The 17,868-nt window shown below is 38.4% G+C and overlaps 1 protein-coding gene across 1 annotated transcript in view; it reads left to right on the forward strand.

Annotated features, from left to right (window-relative positions):
- LOC121326825 (vacuolar protein sorting-associated protein 13A-like) overlaps positions 1-17,868 on the forward strand; it is a 120,378-nt gene that overhangs the window by 81,577 nt on the left and 20,933 nt on the right. Inside the window, 13 exon segments of the mRNA XM_041270379.1 lie at positions 2,808-2,868; positions 2,871-2,940; positions 3,861-3,987; positions 8,106-8,328; positions 9,076-9,239; positions 9,329-9,367; positions 9,369-9,476; positions 9,790-9,847; positions 9,850-9,870; positions 15,521-15,590; positions 16,208-16,322; positions 16,552-16,665; positions 17,545-17,690. Of these exon segments, the coding sequence (XP_041126313.1) occupies positions 2,808-2,868; positions 2,871-2,940; positions 3,861-3,987; positions 8,106-8,328; positions 9,076-9,239; positions 9,329-9,367; positions 9,369-9,476; positions 9,790-9,847; positions 9,850-9,870; positions 15,521-15,590; positions 16,208-16,322; positions 16,552-16,665; positions 17,545-17,690 (1,316 nt within the window).

A 17,868-nucleotide genomic window follows, 5' to 3' on the forward strand; every position in this document is an offset into this window, starting at 1 on the left:
ATAATCTAGCTGTCCCAGCCTTTTTTCTCCACAGAAAAGTAGTGCACTAAATTAAATATTCCTAACTCTGTTGATATGATTAAATTAAAACAAAACAAAACAAAAAAACACATTAAAACCACAATTTTAGTACTTTTCATTTTCAACAATATAAAATGTGTGCTACAGTGTTGCCAGGGATATAGGAACATACCTGTTATTTCCATGTGTTTTTTAGCTGCATATAGTAACAAGTTAATGTGAAACAAAAATAGCCTATATTAGCTTGACTTTTGAACTGTAACGTGGTGTGATTGATCGATTTCAGCTCTGTTATTTTATGTAGGGGTCTACTTAAAATCGCGATACATTTACGTATTTTTCGTGGGTAGGTTATGATTTCGTGGAACTGGTTAAACATTAAATAAAGTAGACAACATTTCAGAGCACTATACAGGCCTTACAATAGTGGTACTTGCTTCCTTACTAAAACAGAGTGCTGTTATTTGTTAAAGTTGCTGCTGACATTCTCTGTCTGGTGTGGACTTGCCCATACATTGAGACTACATTCTGCATCCACTGAATTGGTAGTAAGTGTAAGGCAAAGTTTTGCCAAGTTATACAGATGTGGAAATCGATTAGAAGCAGTCCCAAAACTCGGTTACCGAAGGGCATCTGGCAAACTTTAATAAAGGCAAAATATGCAGCATGTGCCTTGTCATGTTATTTGTTTATTTTATTAGTACAGAGTCAAAACAAAGAAAGTATGCCTGTTCAGGTCTAAAATTCTAACTGTGCTTAAAAAGTCTTCTTTGAAGTGAGGTAGCTGTGCTAGATCGTACCTGAAGTACTGATTTAACTTGGCTACAACCGACAGGAATGCTTTTTGACTGTGCTGACTTTCCAGTTTGTTTTCTGAAAGCTGTTTATTTTACATTCTGTTCAGCAGCCTCTGTAATAACCTTTCGTTTAATGTGTGAAGCTGAAGCTAAATAGCGATCGATCGTATTTTCTCAAAAGACACATTAGAAGATGTGGAAAGCAGTTACCTCCATTTGCATGTACAGCTGCTTTAGGAAATATCTAGACATGATCATCAACCGAAATATACTTTGCTTTTTGCTTTGTCATCCATTTCTGGTATTTTACCTCCAATGCTGAAAACTAAATTTTAGCAACCTAAATCAAAATAATGCAGCACTGACTTTTTCCCACCCCCTACTCAGGGGCGTGTGCAGGAATAAACATTAATGTGTGTGTTTTATATGGTTATGGTTGTAACATAAGTGTTACACTCGCCATTTCAATGAAAGTCCACGCTGTGGAGCTTTTTAACATTGAAACACCTTTCTGCAGTTGCAACTGTAAAAGGTAGCGTTACAAAAGTAGGTCGAATACATAGGATTACTGCAGGCAATTTCCAATTCCCGAGTGTTAAAATAGGCTCAGTGTGGTGTACAAATAAATTGTATTGCATTTCAGGAACTCTGCATTGAAATTCTTGATTCAGCTAAACAAGTGCTTTACCTTTATTATATTAACAGTTTTCAGTTTAGTATAATTTTTCCACTAATTGTACTACTGCAGCTGGACTCAAACGTTAAGGGGACACACGCGGCAATCTTATCTGCATGTTATGGGGGAACGTGTGCAAACCGAGTACACGCGCGTCCATAACTGCAAGTTATGAGGAAATACGTTCAGTGACAGTAACAGAAAGGGCAAACGCAATACATTTATAAGCAGAAATAAATAGTTTGGAGGTGATTATCGGAGGGGCCAGTGCCCCTGTCCCTACTGTACAATACAGGTTACAGAAAAGCCAGTACAGACCACTGATTGGCTGATTAAAATGTTGTTGTCATTTGAACAGTAAACAAGCACGTTAACCGCCGTGGAGTATTTTTTGTAAATGTTATTTGTCTGAGTAGGTTTGTTTTTTTGCCTAAGTGCAATACACACAGGACGGCGAAGGAATAACGAAAAGCTTATCTACAGAAAGAAGATACCTAGTTTGCGTTGCTTGCGTTGTGCATTAGTTCACTTAAATAAGGTTTAGTTTTTTTTTTTTTTCTCTCTCCTACTTGTCTGGTATGCATTGGCCACTAAAAGAGGTGAATTTCGTTCAATTTCCAATTTCCCGATTTCCACAATATTTAGATTTGGGTAGATCCCTAATTATATGGGTTTATTCAGACAGGCTTAATATCTATTAAGACTGTATGCCAAATGAAAATTCTATTAACACTACTTCTGGAAATAATGTGTACAGTCTGTTCTGACTGTCATATTTAACTAAAATGCAATAAATCCTATCGACAGTGCACCACCAATCCCACCACAAGTGGTAACATCCTGTACACTCTCCAATGATTTTAAAATTTTTGTAATTGTTTCCTACTCACCTTGTCTTTCTATTCTTCTGTTTTTATATGTACATCGCGCGAAGTTGGCGAATAATACGTTGCGTTAGAAATGGATACATGAATTCGCTCCACGAGATAAATGTTGCAGGGACCAGCACTGGTATTTACATTTACTATATCAGAGGACGACCCAAGCTCCGGTGCATTATTTGTCAGGAGGTTTTATCAAAAAAAACTGTGAAACATACAAAAATGAGATACTTTTTATCTACAAAGCATTCATAAAAATTGGTTTCAAAATGCTGATATGAAAAAATGTGTGGCAAGTGGCTGGGAGCCACTGGTCCACAGTGTTTTAACCCCATCAGATAAAATAATTAAAATAAATAGTGACAAAAACAAAAAATAAACATGTTTAAAAAATATTTTAATGGTGAGGAATGTTATTAATTTTGCTTACAGTTTGGAGGAATTGTTGTGGATGTCAACCTGACTGAACATTCAACAATAATCAGATTCTCTGATTAGATGATGGCTCAGCTCCATTCTTAATTATTAATCACACCAAAGAAGAAACCTTGGAATATCATCAAAGGTGAGATTTTAAAACATAGATATATAGTCTAAGCATTATTTAGGTAACCTGTTTACCCAACAGTTAAAAATAACTTTGCTCAACTTAATATACAGTTTACAGAGAAAAAGACATTTCATACAAAAATCACAGAATCCTTATAAATTAAAGGGTTCAAATAGACAATCAAATAATATGCTTACATTTTGTGGGCGCTGACATTTATTTATGAATGTAACAGTGTGGTTATGTGAAAGTGTAACATGTATATTGAAGATGCCACATGACAAATATGAATAATTGTGAAGCATGCACTTTTATATACACCCATGTCATTTAAAATGTGTGTGGTGGGCAGTGACTTATATGAAAATTGTCCAATTGCGCTGATATGCATATGGACGCTGCATGTTTTCTGTAAAGGGCCCAATAAGTCTCTAAATATCGGCATAACAGGACCTCAGAAATGTGTTATATCATGGCTAAATGTATATTAGATTTTTGGACTTTTCTGTTCCATTTTATACAATAACTGTTAATAAATCTGCAAGTCACTGCATTTTCCAACTCAAACCATTTGAAATGCAAACTTCATAGTTGCAAATTAACATACGTCTCCAAATGACCTTGACCTGTGATGTAATATGACTGCTATTATGGTTTCTGGATTTCTATTCTGTGTTTTTTTGGTCAAGAGTGGTTATGATGGTCCAAGACAAATCAACTGTTTGGCTTTGGAAATTACTGTTTTTGGAGACCAAACATTTACGTTTTTTACACCGCTGTATTCTATGATTATCCACTTCTAAATACTGTAGAAAAAGCTAAATATGAAGTGTTAAAAATACTTGGTTATACAAACGGGCATATGCTTTGTTTTTGCTCACAAAAACACAAATGCGATTAAACTGCATTCATTCTTTGTAATGTCTGCTTTGCAGCTACAGAAAGGGAAAAGATGAGCTACCACCAAGTAAAGAAATGTACTACACGTGGGTAGACCCAACGGGTTCAAGACTGTTAAGCTGGAAATGTGGAAAACATACAGGGGAACTGAGCCCTGCACAGGTTTGCATTGTTTATTTTTTATAAAGCATTTCTCTGCCCTTTGGTTTTTGTATTTGTAGGCAACAATTGTATATGATAATTTCTGCTGGAGCAAAAAAGTAATGGTGTTACAGTTCTCTTTCAGTTACGAAATATAACCATTACTGAATGGGATGTTCTCTGTGAAGCTCAAATTACCTGAGCACTTTTATCAAAGCTGCCCCTTTCAGTTTTAGTTAGTCTATTCATGCGTATAATTTGTTTTAGCCTGGGTTCTGATTAGGTCCCCACCGTGGCCTTGTGTGTTGTTTTAAGTAGGTGGGTTCCCTGCCCCTTTCATATATATTTTTTAGCAAGTTTTAATTCCTTTCTCATTCAGAATCCAGCACGCGCATACTCTGTCTCCCTGTACTAGGCTTGCTTTTGCACCCACAGTATCATGGCTAACTGTTTTTTGTTTTTTTTTCCAGCCAGCTTCTCATGCTCTAGAAGGACACTGCCAGTGTTAAGAGCTTCTAGTTACACTGTGCTGTTGATTTGGCAGGAGCCATTTCATCCCGGATTTATTCATTAGTGTACTTTGCAATTGCATATGCTTTTTTGCATCACTGCCTACAAAGGCTACTCTGTTAATTCCAGTTAGCAGGCGATTTGCAGCCCCTGAATTTAAATTAACAGTGCATGCTTGCAGTTGCCAGTGGCTCTATTAGGTCTTCACCTGCATGCCACTTGGTATCTCGGTACCGAGGTTGGTACCGTTGACCAGGTTTGGTAGTGACTCAGTTCTGTGCCGGGATCGGTACCACTGACCCGTTTCGGTACTTGGGCACTCCTACGGCACCAGAGCTGGTACCAGTGACCTGATTCGGTATGAAAGCCGTTACCAGTGATTTTGCTCAGTACAGGGGTCGGTACCAGTGACTTGGTTTGGTACTGGGGTCTGTACCAGTTACTCCGCTCAGTATTAGAGACGATACTGATGACCTAATTCAGCACCAAAACTGGTAACAGTTTCACAGTACTCCATTCAGCGTTGCTGTCTATTTTTTGTGTGCATAATATACCACACCTGCTGAACTGCTGTTCTTCCAACCTTGCACCATATCTAGGTTTCACCTTCATGTTGCATGCAAGAGGAACATTCCAGCAGAAGACAAGCACAGCTGCTGCATCTACTGTTTGGGAAGAGAGAATACAGAAGGAGCACTTAAAGAACATCTTGTGCTCGCTTTTCACTTCTCTAAGAGGATGCTATTGATGTCTTGGCTTCTGAGGTATGCGCTTCCCTTTCAGAGGAGCTCACCGCCCTGGTCAGATGAGCTACCATGGCGTTACAGGTGCCTTGGATTATAGAGGATTAGCTGTAAACAAACAATGCTGCTTCACGGAGATGAAGCTGAAAAACGCTTACGAAGCCTCGCCTTGGTAGCTACAGTAGCGTACTAGTTGCTTACCAGTCCATGCTGTGGCAGGCTCTGTCCACTGACCACAGGCCCTCGTTCCACCAGTTAGATGAGTTGAGCTTAGTCAATAACCACCTGCTGCAGTTGTCCAATTACAATGGGCAGGCGTTGGGCAGAAGCATGGCCACATTGGTGGCAGCAGTATACCAGACAAGGACAAGGCGTCCTTGCTGGATGCACCTGTGACACTGGGGGATACGTTTGGACTGGCAGTGGATGAGATGCTAAAACGCTCTCACCCTGCCCAGGAAACTTCCAAGGAATTGGCACACCACCTCCCTAAGCAGAAGCCCCCAGCCCGTAAGCCAGTGAAGCCTAGCACCATCAGCCCCAGAAGCAGGCACAAGTTCATGTAGCCCCTGATAGGGCTAATGTGCTAAACAGTTTCCAGGATGCGCAATGCAGAGGCAGATGCAATTCCCGGTGCCCTGCTCCCAAACAAAAGTCGCAGGCACAAGCCCCTGCGAACCAGCAGCGCTAGGGTTTTGCTGCCACAGGTCCAAGGCACATTCTGTCAGACCAACCTGGATTGTTGGCAATCATGCATCACAGACACCTGGGTGTTTGTGTCCATCAAGGCCGGCTACTCGCTGCTGTTCCGGTTTGGCCCTCCTCCCATTCAGGGTGTGATCGTAACAATGGTCACGAACCCTCAAAACACTATTTTAGTGTCTCAGGAGGTGTCAGCCCTGCTGCAGAAACAGTCCATTTCAATTGTTCAACCTCTCAACGTGTCGAAATGGGATGGTAGCCTCAGACCAATCCTCACACTCAGACATCTCAATCTGTACTTATCAGGCCAGACCACTGGTTCACTACTTTGGACCTCAAGGATGCCTACTTTCACATCCCTGTGAGACCCGGCCACAGGTTCACCTTTCAAGGGACTGCGTACAAGTTCTGTTTGCTGCCGTTCGGCCTCTTTCTAGCTCCTCGCATTTTCCTAGTGCATGGATGCTATACTGTCTCCTCTGAAACTGAAAGGCATCAGAGTTCTCGATTTACCTGGATGACTGGCTGATATGTGCCGAGTTACAAGCCATCTCCAATGGCTAGGCCTCATGGTGAACCATTCGAAAAGCTGGCTGATGGCCTCTCAAAGGGTTGTCTATCGTGACGTAAGCCTTGATTCCATGATAATGATTGCCACTCTGTCAGACGACAGAATCCAGAGGCTAACTGCCTGGTTGGAGCTTTTTCAGCCTAACGCGGCGGTGAAGGTAGTGACCTTCCAGACCTTCCTGATGGTGGCAGCAGTATCTCAGATCCTTCCTTTAAGGCTGCGGTTTGCAGACTCTCTTGTGGTAGAAACAACTAGCTTATCTATGCTTGAGCACAGCTCTGGGCAGTGTCACGAGAGATGCGGTGACCACAGATGCTTCCAGTCTAGGTTGGGGCACTGTCTAGAATGGCCTGGGGGTGCAGGGCATGTGGGAACCCCCATGTAAGAGTCTCCACAAATGTTTTGGAGCTGCAGGCAGTTTATCTGGCCCAGCAGCATTTTCCCTGGGAGATACAGGGGAGACACTTGTTGACCCACACAGAGAACACCACAGTGGTGACTTACATCAACCTCCAGGACAGTCTTCAATCTCCCAGTCTCAATCGTGGTGCCCAGAAGCTTGCGAACACCTGCTTTCGGTGAGAGCAGTTCATCTGCCAGGGGTGAGGTTCGGAGTTTGGAGTGGCAATTCACCTGGAGGTTATGAACCTCATCTGGGAGAAGTTCAGATGCACAGAGATAGACATATTAGCGACCTAGGAGTCCACCTATTGTCCCTATTGGAGGGTGGTCACCCGTTTGGCATAGACGTGTTATGCTGACCACACTCAGGGTTGGCGACAATCCGAGCAGTTGTGTTTGCTTTGGGTCTAAGTTCCACGAACAAACTCTGATTAAACAGGTGGATTGTAGACACGGTCAGGATTGTATGTGACCTAGCCAACCTGCCCCCACCGGAGAAGGTCACTGGTCATTCCACAAGAGGCCTTGCAACCTCTTGGGCATTATTCCAGACATTTGTAATGCTGCAGTATGGGCCACACCTCATATGTTTACCAGATTCTACTGTCTTGAATATCGTAGATCAGCAGAACCCTGGTTTTGGGACCAGTGTTAAGGGCAGCCACTCACTCTGCCCTTTAATTCATTTCTACATTGTGTTTCACTTCCAGTTCTGGGCTACTTAGCTATGCACCGTCATTTGACTTATGGTGTTTGAATGCTAAAGTTGTTTATTTTACTGTGACACTTTCTCACTCTACTGTGGATCATATGCCATGGATTCTCAATTGGCCTTTCTGTCAGAACACTGAAGGCAGTTTTTATTTTCCCTTTTAGTACAGGCTTGTTACATTTCATACTTGAAAGGAATCGATAAGATATTTATCATAACGCTGGTTCCCTGAAAAAGAAATGCAACCATTGATATCTCTTGGGGGCGGAGTCAACACCTGATGAAGACGGGGCTTTTTAAAGGAGCAGCTTTGATATACAGTAAGTGATCGGGTAATTCAGGCTACAGGGTGCAGTAAAGCGAGCATCTCATTCGGTAATGGTTACATTTCTTTTTAAGTAAACCAGGATTATGATAATTACAGAATGTTCAGTGGCTTTTACACTTTTCATGTTTTTGTGTGTTATGTTTTATCTGCATTTTAAAAAATCTTTTTTAGGATAAATTCCTGGAGATCAATAGTGCTGATCCAAAGTTATACTTGGCATCATTTTACAAAGGCCTTCAGAGGGTTGCATTGTTTATGGAAGATGAGAGTGTGTACAAACTTTTGCGTGACAGTGAAAAGGCAGAGCTTGCAGAACAAGAAATTATACTGTCTTTGCAGAATATGGGAATCTGATTGGTTAATAATTGTTCCAATCAAGAAGTGTCCTTTTATTATTAGGAATTATTAATTATTAGGAATTTTATTAAAGGTATGTTTATTGTTTGTTGCCTTTTAAACTCATGGTAATATAAAGAGAACACATTTCAGCCAATCTAGGGGGAGTGGATTCTGCACACTGCATACAGTTCTTATTTTACAGTTTTCTGCTTTTTTTTCTTTTGTATATCTTGCTAAAATGATCGGCTCATGCTGAACACCTCCTATTGCAGTTACTTGGATATTTTCCTACGTCATTTAAGTAATTGATTCTAGGTCTACAGACTGGGGAGAGCAATTACAGATACTGTACTAACTGTAGTTAGCAAGATCCTGATTGCTAAGGAACCTGTTCATTGTAGTTTAACTTCTCAACAAGGTAGGCCTAATAACATGTAGAATTCCTTACACCCACGGTATGTTGGTACTGGCACCAAAATTGTGGATTCAGACATACTTTGTTTTAAACACACATACACACCCCTGTCAGTGATGTTTACAGTATATGTTTTTGTAGAGCTGGCTTTCTTATTAAGGTCTTGTGATTAGGTTTCTGTATGGTGTAAACACCAGCTATGATTCTCTGTGATCTGATTGTTGGTATCCGTCCATGTTGAGGAAAATGTTGATGATACATACTTTCATATATATTGCTTTCACTTTACTGCTACTACTTTTTTTTTTTTTACTTATTGTTTACAAAACATTAGATTAGAGTTGCCATTAGTTTCTTCAGCCTTTTTTTTAATTTTTATCATTTTACTATAAAACAGTTCCAACATTATATGGGAAGCCAAACCAAAGCTCAAGTCTCGATGGAAACCAATGCATGTCAATCAGACAGATTTGTTGGAGTCAGCCTTTCGAAAATATATTGATTCTGGTCCTGTGAATAACCTAATTGTGAATCTTGACTCAAACTTTCAGGTCAGTTTTGAATTAACTTATAACTGCATGCAATTCTTTGTAATTAATTTGTGCAAATTCTGTAAGTCTTTTTGGTTTTGGTTCTGAAGGTGTGCCTGACACCTACTGGCACTGATATGAAAATCTTGCTCCCCCCGTGAAACTGCAATCAGGAGAAGTTTCTTACCAGCTGTAAAAATGGAATACAGCATCTCGACATGTCAGAAATCCTATAGGGTACAGATCTACAGGATACAGGTACAGAACATCAGGTCTAGACCATTTTTTAATTGAAATATCACTACCCTTTTTAAAGAAAAAAAATTCAGAAAACACAGTTACAAAACACTGAATAAAGTTAAAACATATGAAAACGATTTAAGAAGAGTATGTACAAGACAAAAATATATATATATATATATATATATATATATATATATATATTATATATATATATATATATATATATATCAAGTGTAGCATGTTTGTTTAATGCCTTGTATTCCTTTCCCTAAGCATTTTAATTGGTAATCAGAAGCGTAATGTGACTCAATTACCTGTGACTTCCTAGATACAAAACCAGCTTCCTGGAGCCATCTTTCCCTTTGTGTTGTATCCTATAAAACCTCCAAGTCTGTCACAATGGATTCAGGTTAGTAAATGTTTCAGCTAATTCACTTCTAATTGAATTACAGTCTTGTATATGTGTTTTCTGACTGAACGTCTTAAGGTTAACAGTCCATATGTCCATACTGTAGGTCCATGTTATCTTGTTTTACTCCTTAGTGACAAATAGTTTTTGGTTTATTGTTAACACATATCAATGGTTGTTGCTGTTTTAGGATATATCGTGTAAGAATGGTCACAACATTCAAAAGCCCTTCATAGTGCACTAAGAAATGTACTACAGAGGTATTTAATAACTTTAATGCTTCATACATAAGAATACATATCCTTTTTTTTCAAACACTATTGGGGAAAATGAATTGCAGTGCTGTGACAGTAATTAACTTTTGGCCAATAAAGTTAGTGTAAAGAAAATAAAAGTTTTTATTTTGTTTGGAGTTGCCAAAATATGTTCATCATAAGCTGATGTCTTTAAGTTGTGTAAGGGGAGATGGTACGTAGGGATGTGCTTTTGGTACATTTTTATGAACGTCTAAATGCTATGTAGGTGTCGGCATTTAAATGTTTATACCATAACTACATGCAGACACACTCATTATATTACATTATGATGTATACTGACAGTCCTGGCTCGTATTTTCTAAGCAAAGAAACCCTAAATAAGCAAATAACAATTTAACATTGTAAAGAATTCACTACAAGAAAACACGTACACAACAAAGTATTTATGAAATTAGGGCTGTCATTCAGTTTTAAAATGTTTTATTAGGCTTATTGATTAGCCTCATAATTAAATCAATTTTGATTCCATGTTGTAACACAATAAAATTTGGAAAAGTCCAAGGGGGGTGAATACTTTTGAAAGCCACTGTATCCACCCTTACTCTGGCTCCACAGTAGTCAGATACATGAAAAGACTGAGACTGACATATACTATTATTTAATGACTGCAATTGTGTAATTTTTAAATTACTGACAAACACACTTTAAACAGTGTGTTTGGTGAAATATGCAGATCGTATAAAAATACGTCTTGCAATTTTGAAGAAACCTCAAATATCTTGGAATTTTATAAATTTTAAGGGTAGGGATTACCCTTCATGTGTCGTTAGTCTTTTTATGTTGGTAGGTTAATAAACCATCCAATGGTTTGGTTATGTCAGAAAATTTGCTTTTTAAACGTTCGTCTTTGTTTTTGATTCAAAAAACTTATTCTTTTGGGGAACACGTCCCAAAACTGAGTTTGTGATTTATGGTTCACTAAACTCGTTTGAGCATTATGTAATAGTTTCTTGTTTTACTTGCTAATAAACTCGCCCTTGAATAGCGGGGACAGATAGACGGGAACTAAGGTTGTCGGTATAAGCTGCAACCTCAACCAATATTTAAAATTGACAGTTTGCGTTATTTCGAAGTCGACGTATATGTTATCCGTGAATCTAACTTAGAATTACTGTTTGTTTTATTTCGTACTGCACATCACAAACAACAATATACAAAACAATTAAAAACAAAGCATTAGTATCATACTGTTATCATATACACGGTCGTCTCCCTTGGATGTCTTTGACGACTGAAATCCTAATTTTAGTACGCTGTGTCAACCTCCGGAGAATTTGAACCACACACTAAAACCTCCGCTAACCATGGTGGACTCCGACACAATCCTAACGTAATGTTCCCCCACCTGTGAACAGGTTGGTTCGTGAAACTTTTTTATTTTTAATTAATTTTCTACAAATTTCTATAAAAAAATTTTCACTTGGAAGTTGTGGTTGGGGGTGTGTGTGTGTGTGTGTGTGTGTGTGTGTGTGTGTGTGTGTGTGTGTGTGTGTGTGTGTGTGTGTGTGTGTGTGTGTGTGTGTGTGTGTGTGTGTGTGTGTGTGTGTATATATATATATATATATTATAATGTATTTTAATTCCAGGCTATAAGGCTACAAAAGGTGAACATTTTGAAAGGGGGTGTAGACTTTCTATAGGCACTGTGTGTGTGTGTGTATATACACTGAACAAAAATATAAACGCAACATGCAACAATTTCAAAGATTTTACTGAGTTACAGTTCATATAAGGAAGTCAGTCAATTGAAATAAATTCATTAGGCCATACTCTATGGATTTCACATGACTGGGAATACAGATATGCATCTGTTGGTCAAAGATACCTTTAAAAAAAAAAAAAAAAGGTAGGGGCGTGGATCAGAAAACCAGTCAGTATCTGGTGTGACCACCATTTGCCTCATGCAGCGTGACACATCTCTTTCGCATAGAGTTGATTGTGACCTGTGGAATGTTGTCCCACTCCTCTTCAATGGCTGTGTGAAGTTAATGGATATTGCCGGGAACTGAAACACGCTGTCGTACACATTGATCCAAAGCATCCAAAACATGCTCAATGGGTGACATTTCTGGTGAGTATGCCGGCCATGGAAGAACTGGGACATTTTCAGCTTCCAGGAATTGTGTACAGATCCTTGCAATATGGGGCCATGCATTATCATGCTGAAATATAAGGTGATGGCAGCAGATGAATGGCATGACAGTGGGCCTCAGGATCCTCAGGACTGTATCTCTGTGCATTCAAATTGCCATCGATAAAATGCAATTGTGCTCATTGCCTTTAGCTTATGCCTGCCCATACCATAACCCCACCGCCATTCTGTTCAGAACGTTGACATCAGCAAACTGCTCGCCCACACGACGCCATACACGCTGTCTGCCATCTGCCCGGTACAGTTGAAACCGGGATTCATCAGTGAAGAGCACATTTCTGGCCATCGAAGGTGAGCATTTGCCCACTGAAGTTGGTTACGACGCCGAACTGCAGTCAGGTCAAGACCCTGGTGAGGACGACGAGCACGCAGATGAGCTTCCCTGAGATGGTTTCTGACAATTTGTGCAGAAATTCTTCAGTTGTGCAAACCCACAGTTTCATCAGCTGTCCGGGTGGCTGGTCTCAGACGATTCCGCAGGTGAAGAAGCCGGATGTGGAGGTCCTGGGCTGGCGTGGTTACACGTGGTCTGCGGTTGTGAGGCCGGTTGGATGTACTGCCAAATTCTCTAAAACGACATTGGAGGCGGCTTATGGTAGAGAAATGAACATTCAATTTTCTGACAACAGCTCTGGTGGACATTCCTGCAGTCAGCGTGCCAATTGCACGCTCCCTCAAATCATATGTGGCATTGTGTTGTGTGACAAAACTGTACATTTTAGAGTGGCCTTTTATTGTTCCCAGCATAAGGTGCACCTGTGTAATGATCATGCTGTTTAATCAGCTTCTTGATATGCCACACCTCTCAGGTGGGTGGATTGTCTTGGCAAAGGAGATGCCCACTAACAGGGATGTAAACAAATTTGTGCACAAAATTTGAGAGAAATAAGCTTTTTGTGTGTGTGGAAAATTTCTGGTATCTTTTATTTCAGCTCATGAAACATGGGACCAACACATTACATGTTGCGTTTATATTTTTGTTCAGTGTGTTTGTGTGTGTGTGTGTGTGTGTGTGTGTATGTATATATATATATATATATATATATATATATATATATATATATATATATATATATATATATATATATGTAGATATAGATGTACATGTGTGTGTGTATGTGTCTGTCTCTCTCTCTCTCTCTCTCTCTCTCTCTCTCTCTCTCTCTCTCTCTCTCTCTCTCTCTCTCTATATATATATATATGATACATTCCTTTTTTCCTTTTTAGATATTTATGAGGTTGCTACAGCCACGAAAACCTGTCTTCTTTATAAACAGCACGCTTGAGTCAATGTTATGTTTTAATGCACAATCTTTATTGTGTACAATAAACAAACAAAATAAACCTAACTCCACCAATTGGTCCACCAAACTTCCCTACCTAATAAGGGAAAAGCTAAGCTTGTTTACCCAACCAAAACCACTGTATTTTAGTTTAATTTACCTTCTTTCTTCACCACTTCTCTTCTCTCCTTTCCTTACTTCACCTTACATGCCAACACAGAGCACACAAACTTTTGGCCTTTTTGTGCCCCCAGCTGATTATTTGCATCTTACCAGCATTTACCAATTACTTGATTAACCCACACTAATACAGGCCTCTGGCTTCACCTTTCCCTTTTTAAAGATGGAGTGCATTATCCATCCTGCCCAGGGTCCTAAAACCCTAACTTCCTGTTTAGATGTACACTCCATTACTAGATGGATAGTTAGTGATGGAGTGTATATATGTTACAGTCAATCAGGATTTTAACATTGAACAGCATCTTTAAAATCTGTTTGGGAACTGTGTATTTGCACAAAGCATATTTTGCAATGTGAGTGTCGCTTTGCTCAAAGACAGAAGATGCTGTATGCTGTTTGCTTGTTTGGTATTTTCCATTTTGCAATTTCAGCAAAATAATTGGCTCAAACACCAAAATAACCTTTCATTTCGTTATTTGATAATTTTGTCAGTGCTCAAATCATGAAATGGTTATTTTTCTCAGTCATTGACCGAATCCTGACTATGAGAGTAATGTATATTTCAGATCTTTTATTTAACATTTAATCAGAAAAACTACAAAATGATATCGCAAAACCTACCGAAAGCCATAATATCAGGGCACATTTCATGCAAGATTTTAACATCACATTTTTTAATTTGTCAGTTTTTCATTAAGTATATGGAAAACTACGAAGCCTTATTTAATTTAATAAGTTAACGTAACATTGTTCAGCAGCATTATTTCATTCGTCCCTTATAAAGCAAAAATTGTTAATTCTATAGGGTGATGCAAATCTTTTGGCCATAGCTGTAATGCCCCCCCATATAATCTACTTAATAAAAACACCAGGTTTGTTTGTCAAAGTTGCTTTTCTGTCATTTGTATGCAGGTGTATGAAACGAGTGGCAAAGAAACATACAATGCGTTGATAGCAGCCTACTGTCACTGAAATGATTTTTATTTATTTTTGATGTCAGACAGTTATTTAGTAAAAAATAGTAGGGAACTACAGAAATGATAAAAATGATAAAGGTAGGAAGTGATAATTTTATACTCTGAGGGAATAGCGATTTATGTTTACTGTTTACTAAATCGGTTACAGGAAGGATGTTTATCAGGAGCCATGTATAAAATAATGACCTGCCTGTCTAATTGTTGTTCCTATGGCTTCCCAGATGTTTGCTTTCATCTTAACATTCTTGTATGAAATGTGGGAAGGATCAAACACTTCAGGGTTCTTTGACACCTCTGTAGACAATAGTTTGTCATTCATGATTTTTCCTGTAAAGCACGTGTTGTCACCACTTGGCTGTGATTGGTTAATACACCGACAGTAACACGCGGCATTTGGAAAAATCGCTCTGAATTTGATTTGAGCGGCACCGCTCGGCAATATTATATCGTTTTGGCCTGTGCAGCACCATTCAGTAACATTGGCATAGATATTTCTGCTAAAATGCTGCCTGATAGCCGACGGTACCGTGTTGTGTGTATGTTCTGGCCTTAAGTGTAAGGGCACCTTCTGCAGCTCCAGGCATTGTCAAGCGTTAGTGTACTGTGAAATTGGGAGCTTATTGGGACCAATTCGGCAGAATTAAAGAGAAACAATTGTCATTCAAATTGTTGTTAACCTTCAGTAAACTAATCTGCCTGCTACATTTTCTAAACAACCTGCATTGGCTGTGTTTTATACAGAACCTAAACCGCTGGCTGATGTTAGCATTGTGACCAGGTTTGCAGGACATTCAGACATATCCCGTATCAAGTAAGTTATTAGGTTCTACAGTTTTAATGTACAAGACCAATATGGCTGCAATATTGAGGATATGTGAATTTTGCTAAACAGAGACAGATAGTACACTCTGAGGAGTTTTCTGGATGTTTGGTACATGGCTGTATTCTTTGACTTTCCATTAAAAAGTTCACTGCCATGTTGTTTAATAACTGTATATATCAATATTACAGAGCATACTTTGGCCTACTTTATTTTAGTTGGTCACAGCTGTATCCTATGATTCTCGCAATAAAGTTCCATTACAGGTGTATAAACGTTTCCTTGTTTTACTGCCACAAAAATTTACATTAGTTGTTTCTTTGGTTTTGTTATGAGGGCTTATTTGAAACCACTAAACTCAAATCAGCTATAAACCTGTTTTAAGATGTTTGTTGGAAATGTAAATATAATTCACAAGGTTGCCCAGACGAACTAAAGACATATATTTATTTGTGAATGAAATAGGAAGTCGGTTGCCTGCAGTAGCCACTGACTGTTTAGAATTAGTTTGTGGCTGATCTTTCTTGGGTTGTCTTGAATTTTTTGCTTTGAGAGTTATTACATGAAAATAAATAAATACAAGTGTTAAATACATTTTCATTTACTAGGTACTTTAAGGTTCTAATTCAAGAGATGGGCTTAAAGTTGGACCTGGGATTCTTGTATGCCATGTCTGAGCTCTTTACACAAGACAATACTGATGAAACTTCAACTGAACAAAAGGTATAGTAGGAATAAAATCTAGATGTAAAAGTTAAATACTTTGTCATGTAATTTGGTAATATGATCTAATGTGACGTTGTATAGTGTGTGTGTTATTTTATTTCTGTGTACTTAACAAGTAATTATTGCAATTGTTTGTTTTTTTTTGTTTGTTTTATTGTTTTATTTTTTTAAATTTATTTTATTATTATGTCTTTATGTTTAATACACCGGTAATTGTATTACTCAGGTTGAACTTTTTAAAAATGATAAAGAATACCTTAAGATGGAGGTGAACACTGTATCCACCACAGATACTTCAGCAATTAGTGTTTATGAATATTTCCACATCTCTCCCATCAAGGTAAGTTGTTGCTTTTTTATTGCTTAGTTTTGCTCTTTTTGATACTATATGATTCCATATTACCAGAGCATCTGTTATTAATACAGTAGGACACTTGTAATATTTTTTTTTTTTTCTAATTACCAACTCTTGCTGGTCAGTAGTTCACTAGCAGTTGATGACATTTTGGGCTATAAACTGCCTCTAGTGTATACCTGTAATTAATTATGCATATCCCTGGCTCAATGGATTTTCTTCTGCTTGATAAAGCATTTATAAAACTGCCTTTATAATCATATGTTATAAACCGTTTAGTTAGGTATTTACACTGAGCGAGAGACTAGTCCCAACCAAAGTAATTGGTAAAGGCAAGTAGGAACTTGAGAAAAATGTGACCTTAAAACTGGATAAATCACTGTTTCTCCAGGCTCAGTCAATGTTTTGGTTGCTCATGCCCTTATTGTACAGACCACTCACTTTTAGACAGTGGGGACTATTTAATTGATCTAAATAGTGTCCGGTCTAATTTCCACAATTGGTTGAATGGTTGAAAGGGGACGTGGTGAAAACCAGCATCCCTAACAGTGTATGTGGATCTCTTTGGTGTATTTTTGTGTTTGAAAATGGGTTAAATGCCAGGCTTGGTCTTATTTTAATATATACACAATGGTTATATTTATTTGCACCACTGTTTAGATCAATTGAATAGACACAACCTTCATATTCCAGGCATATAATCATTTTGTTATTTTGTAACAGATTTACAAAAGAATACATTTATTTAAAGTTCTAATGACCCAGGACTTTCACCTGCCTTGGATAATCATTACTGTAGTGTATATAACGACGTACATGTTCCTATGGGTAACTGCAGCTTTAATGTTATCTTTTTCTTTGTAGTTGCATTTAAGTTTGTCACTAAGTACTAGACGGGAAGATGGAAATAAGGAAAAACGACAGACTGAAGTCATTCCTGTTCAGTCCCTGAACCTACTGCTCATGAGTATCGGTGTCACTCTAACAGATGCACACGATGTAGTGTTTAAGTATGAAATTGTATACCTATTTCTTTCCTGTTCATCCTTTACAGCTATTGCATACTATACTAACACTTAATGATCATTTAATACACATAACATGTGGTAAAATATCCTCACATGTAATATTACTTACAATACCCATCACATCCTTACCACAAGGATGTGTCGGTACAAACCACATTTT

Source organism: Polyodon spathula, chromosome 2, assembly GCF_017654505.1.
Source record: "Polyodon spathula isolate WHYD16114869_AA chromosome 2, ASM1765450v1, whole genome shotgun sequence".
NCBI classification, from domain to species: Eukaryota; Metazoa; Chordata; class Actinopteri; order Acipenseriformes; family Polyodontidae; genus Polyodon; species Polyodon spathula.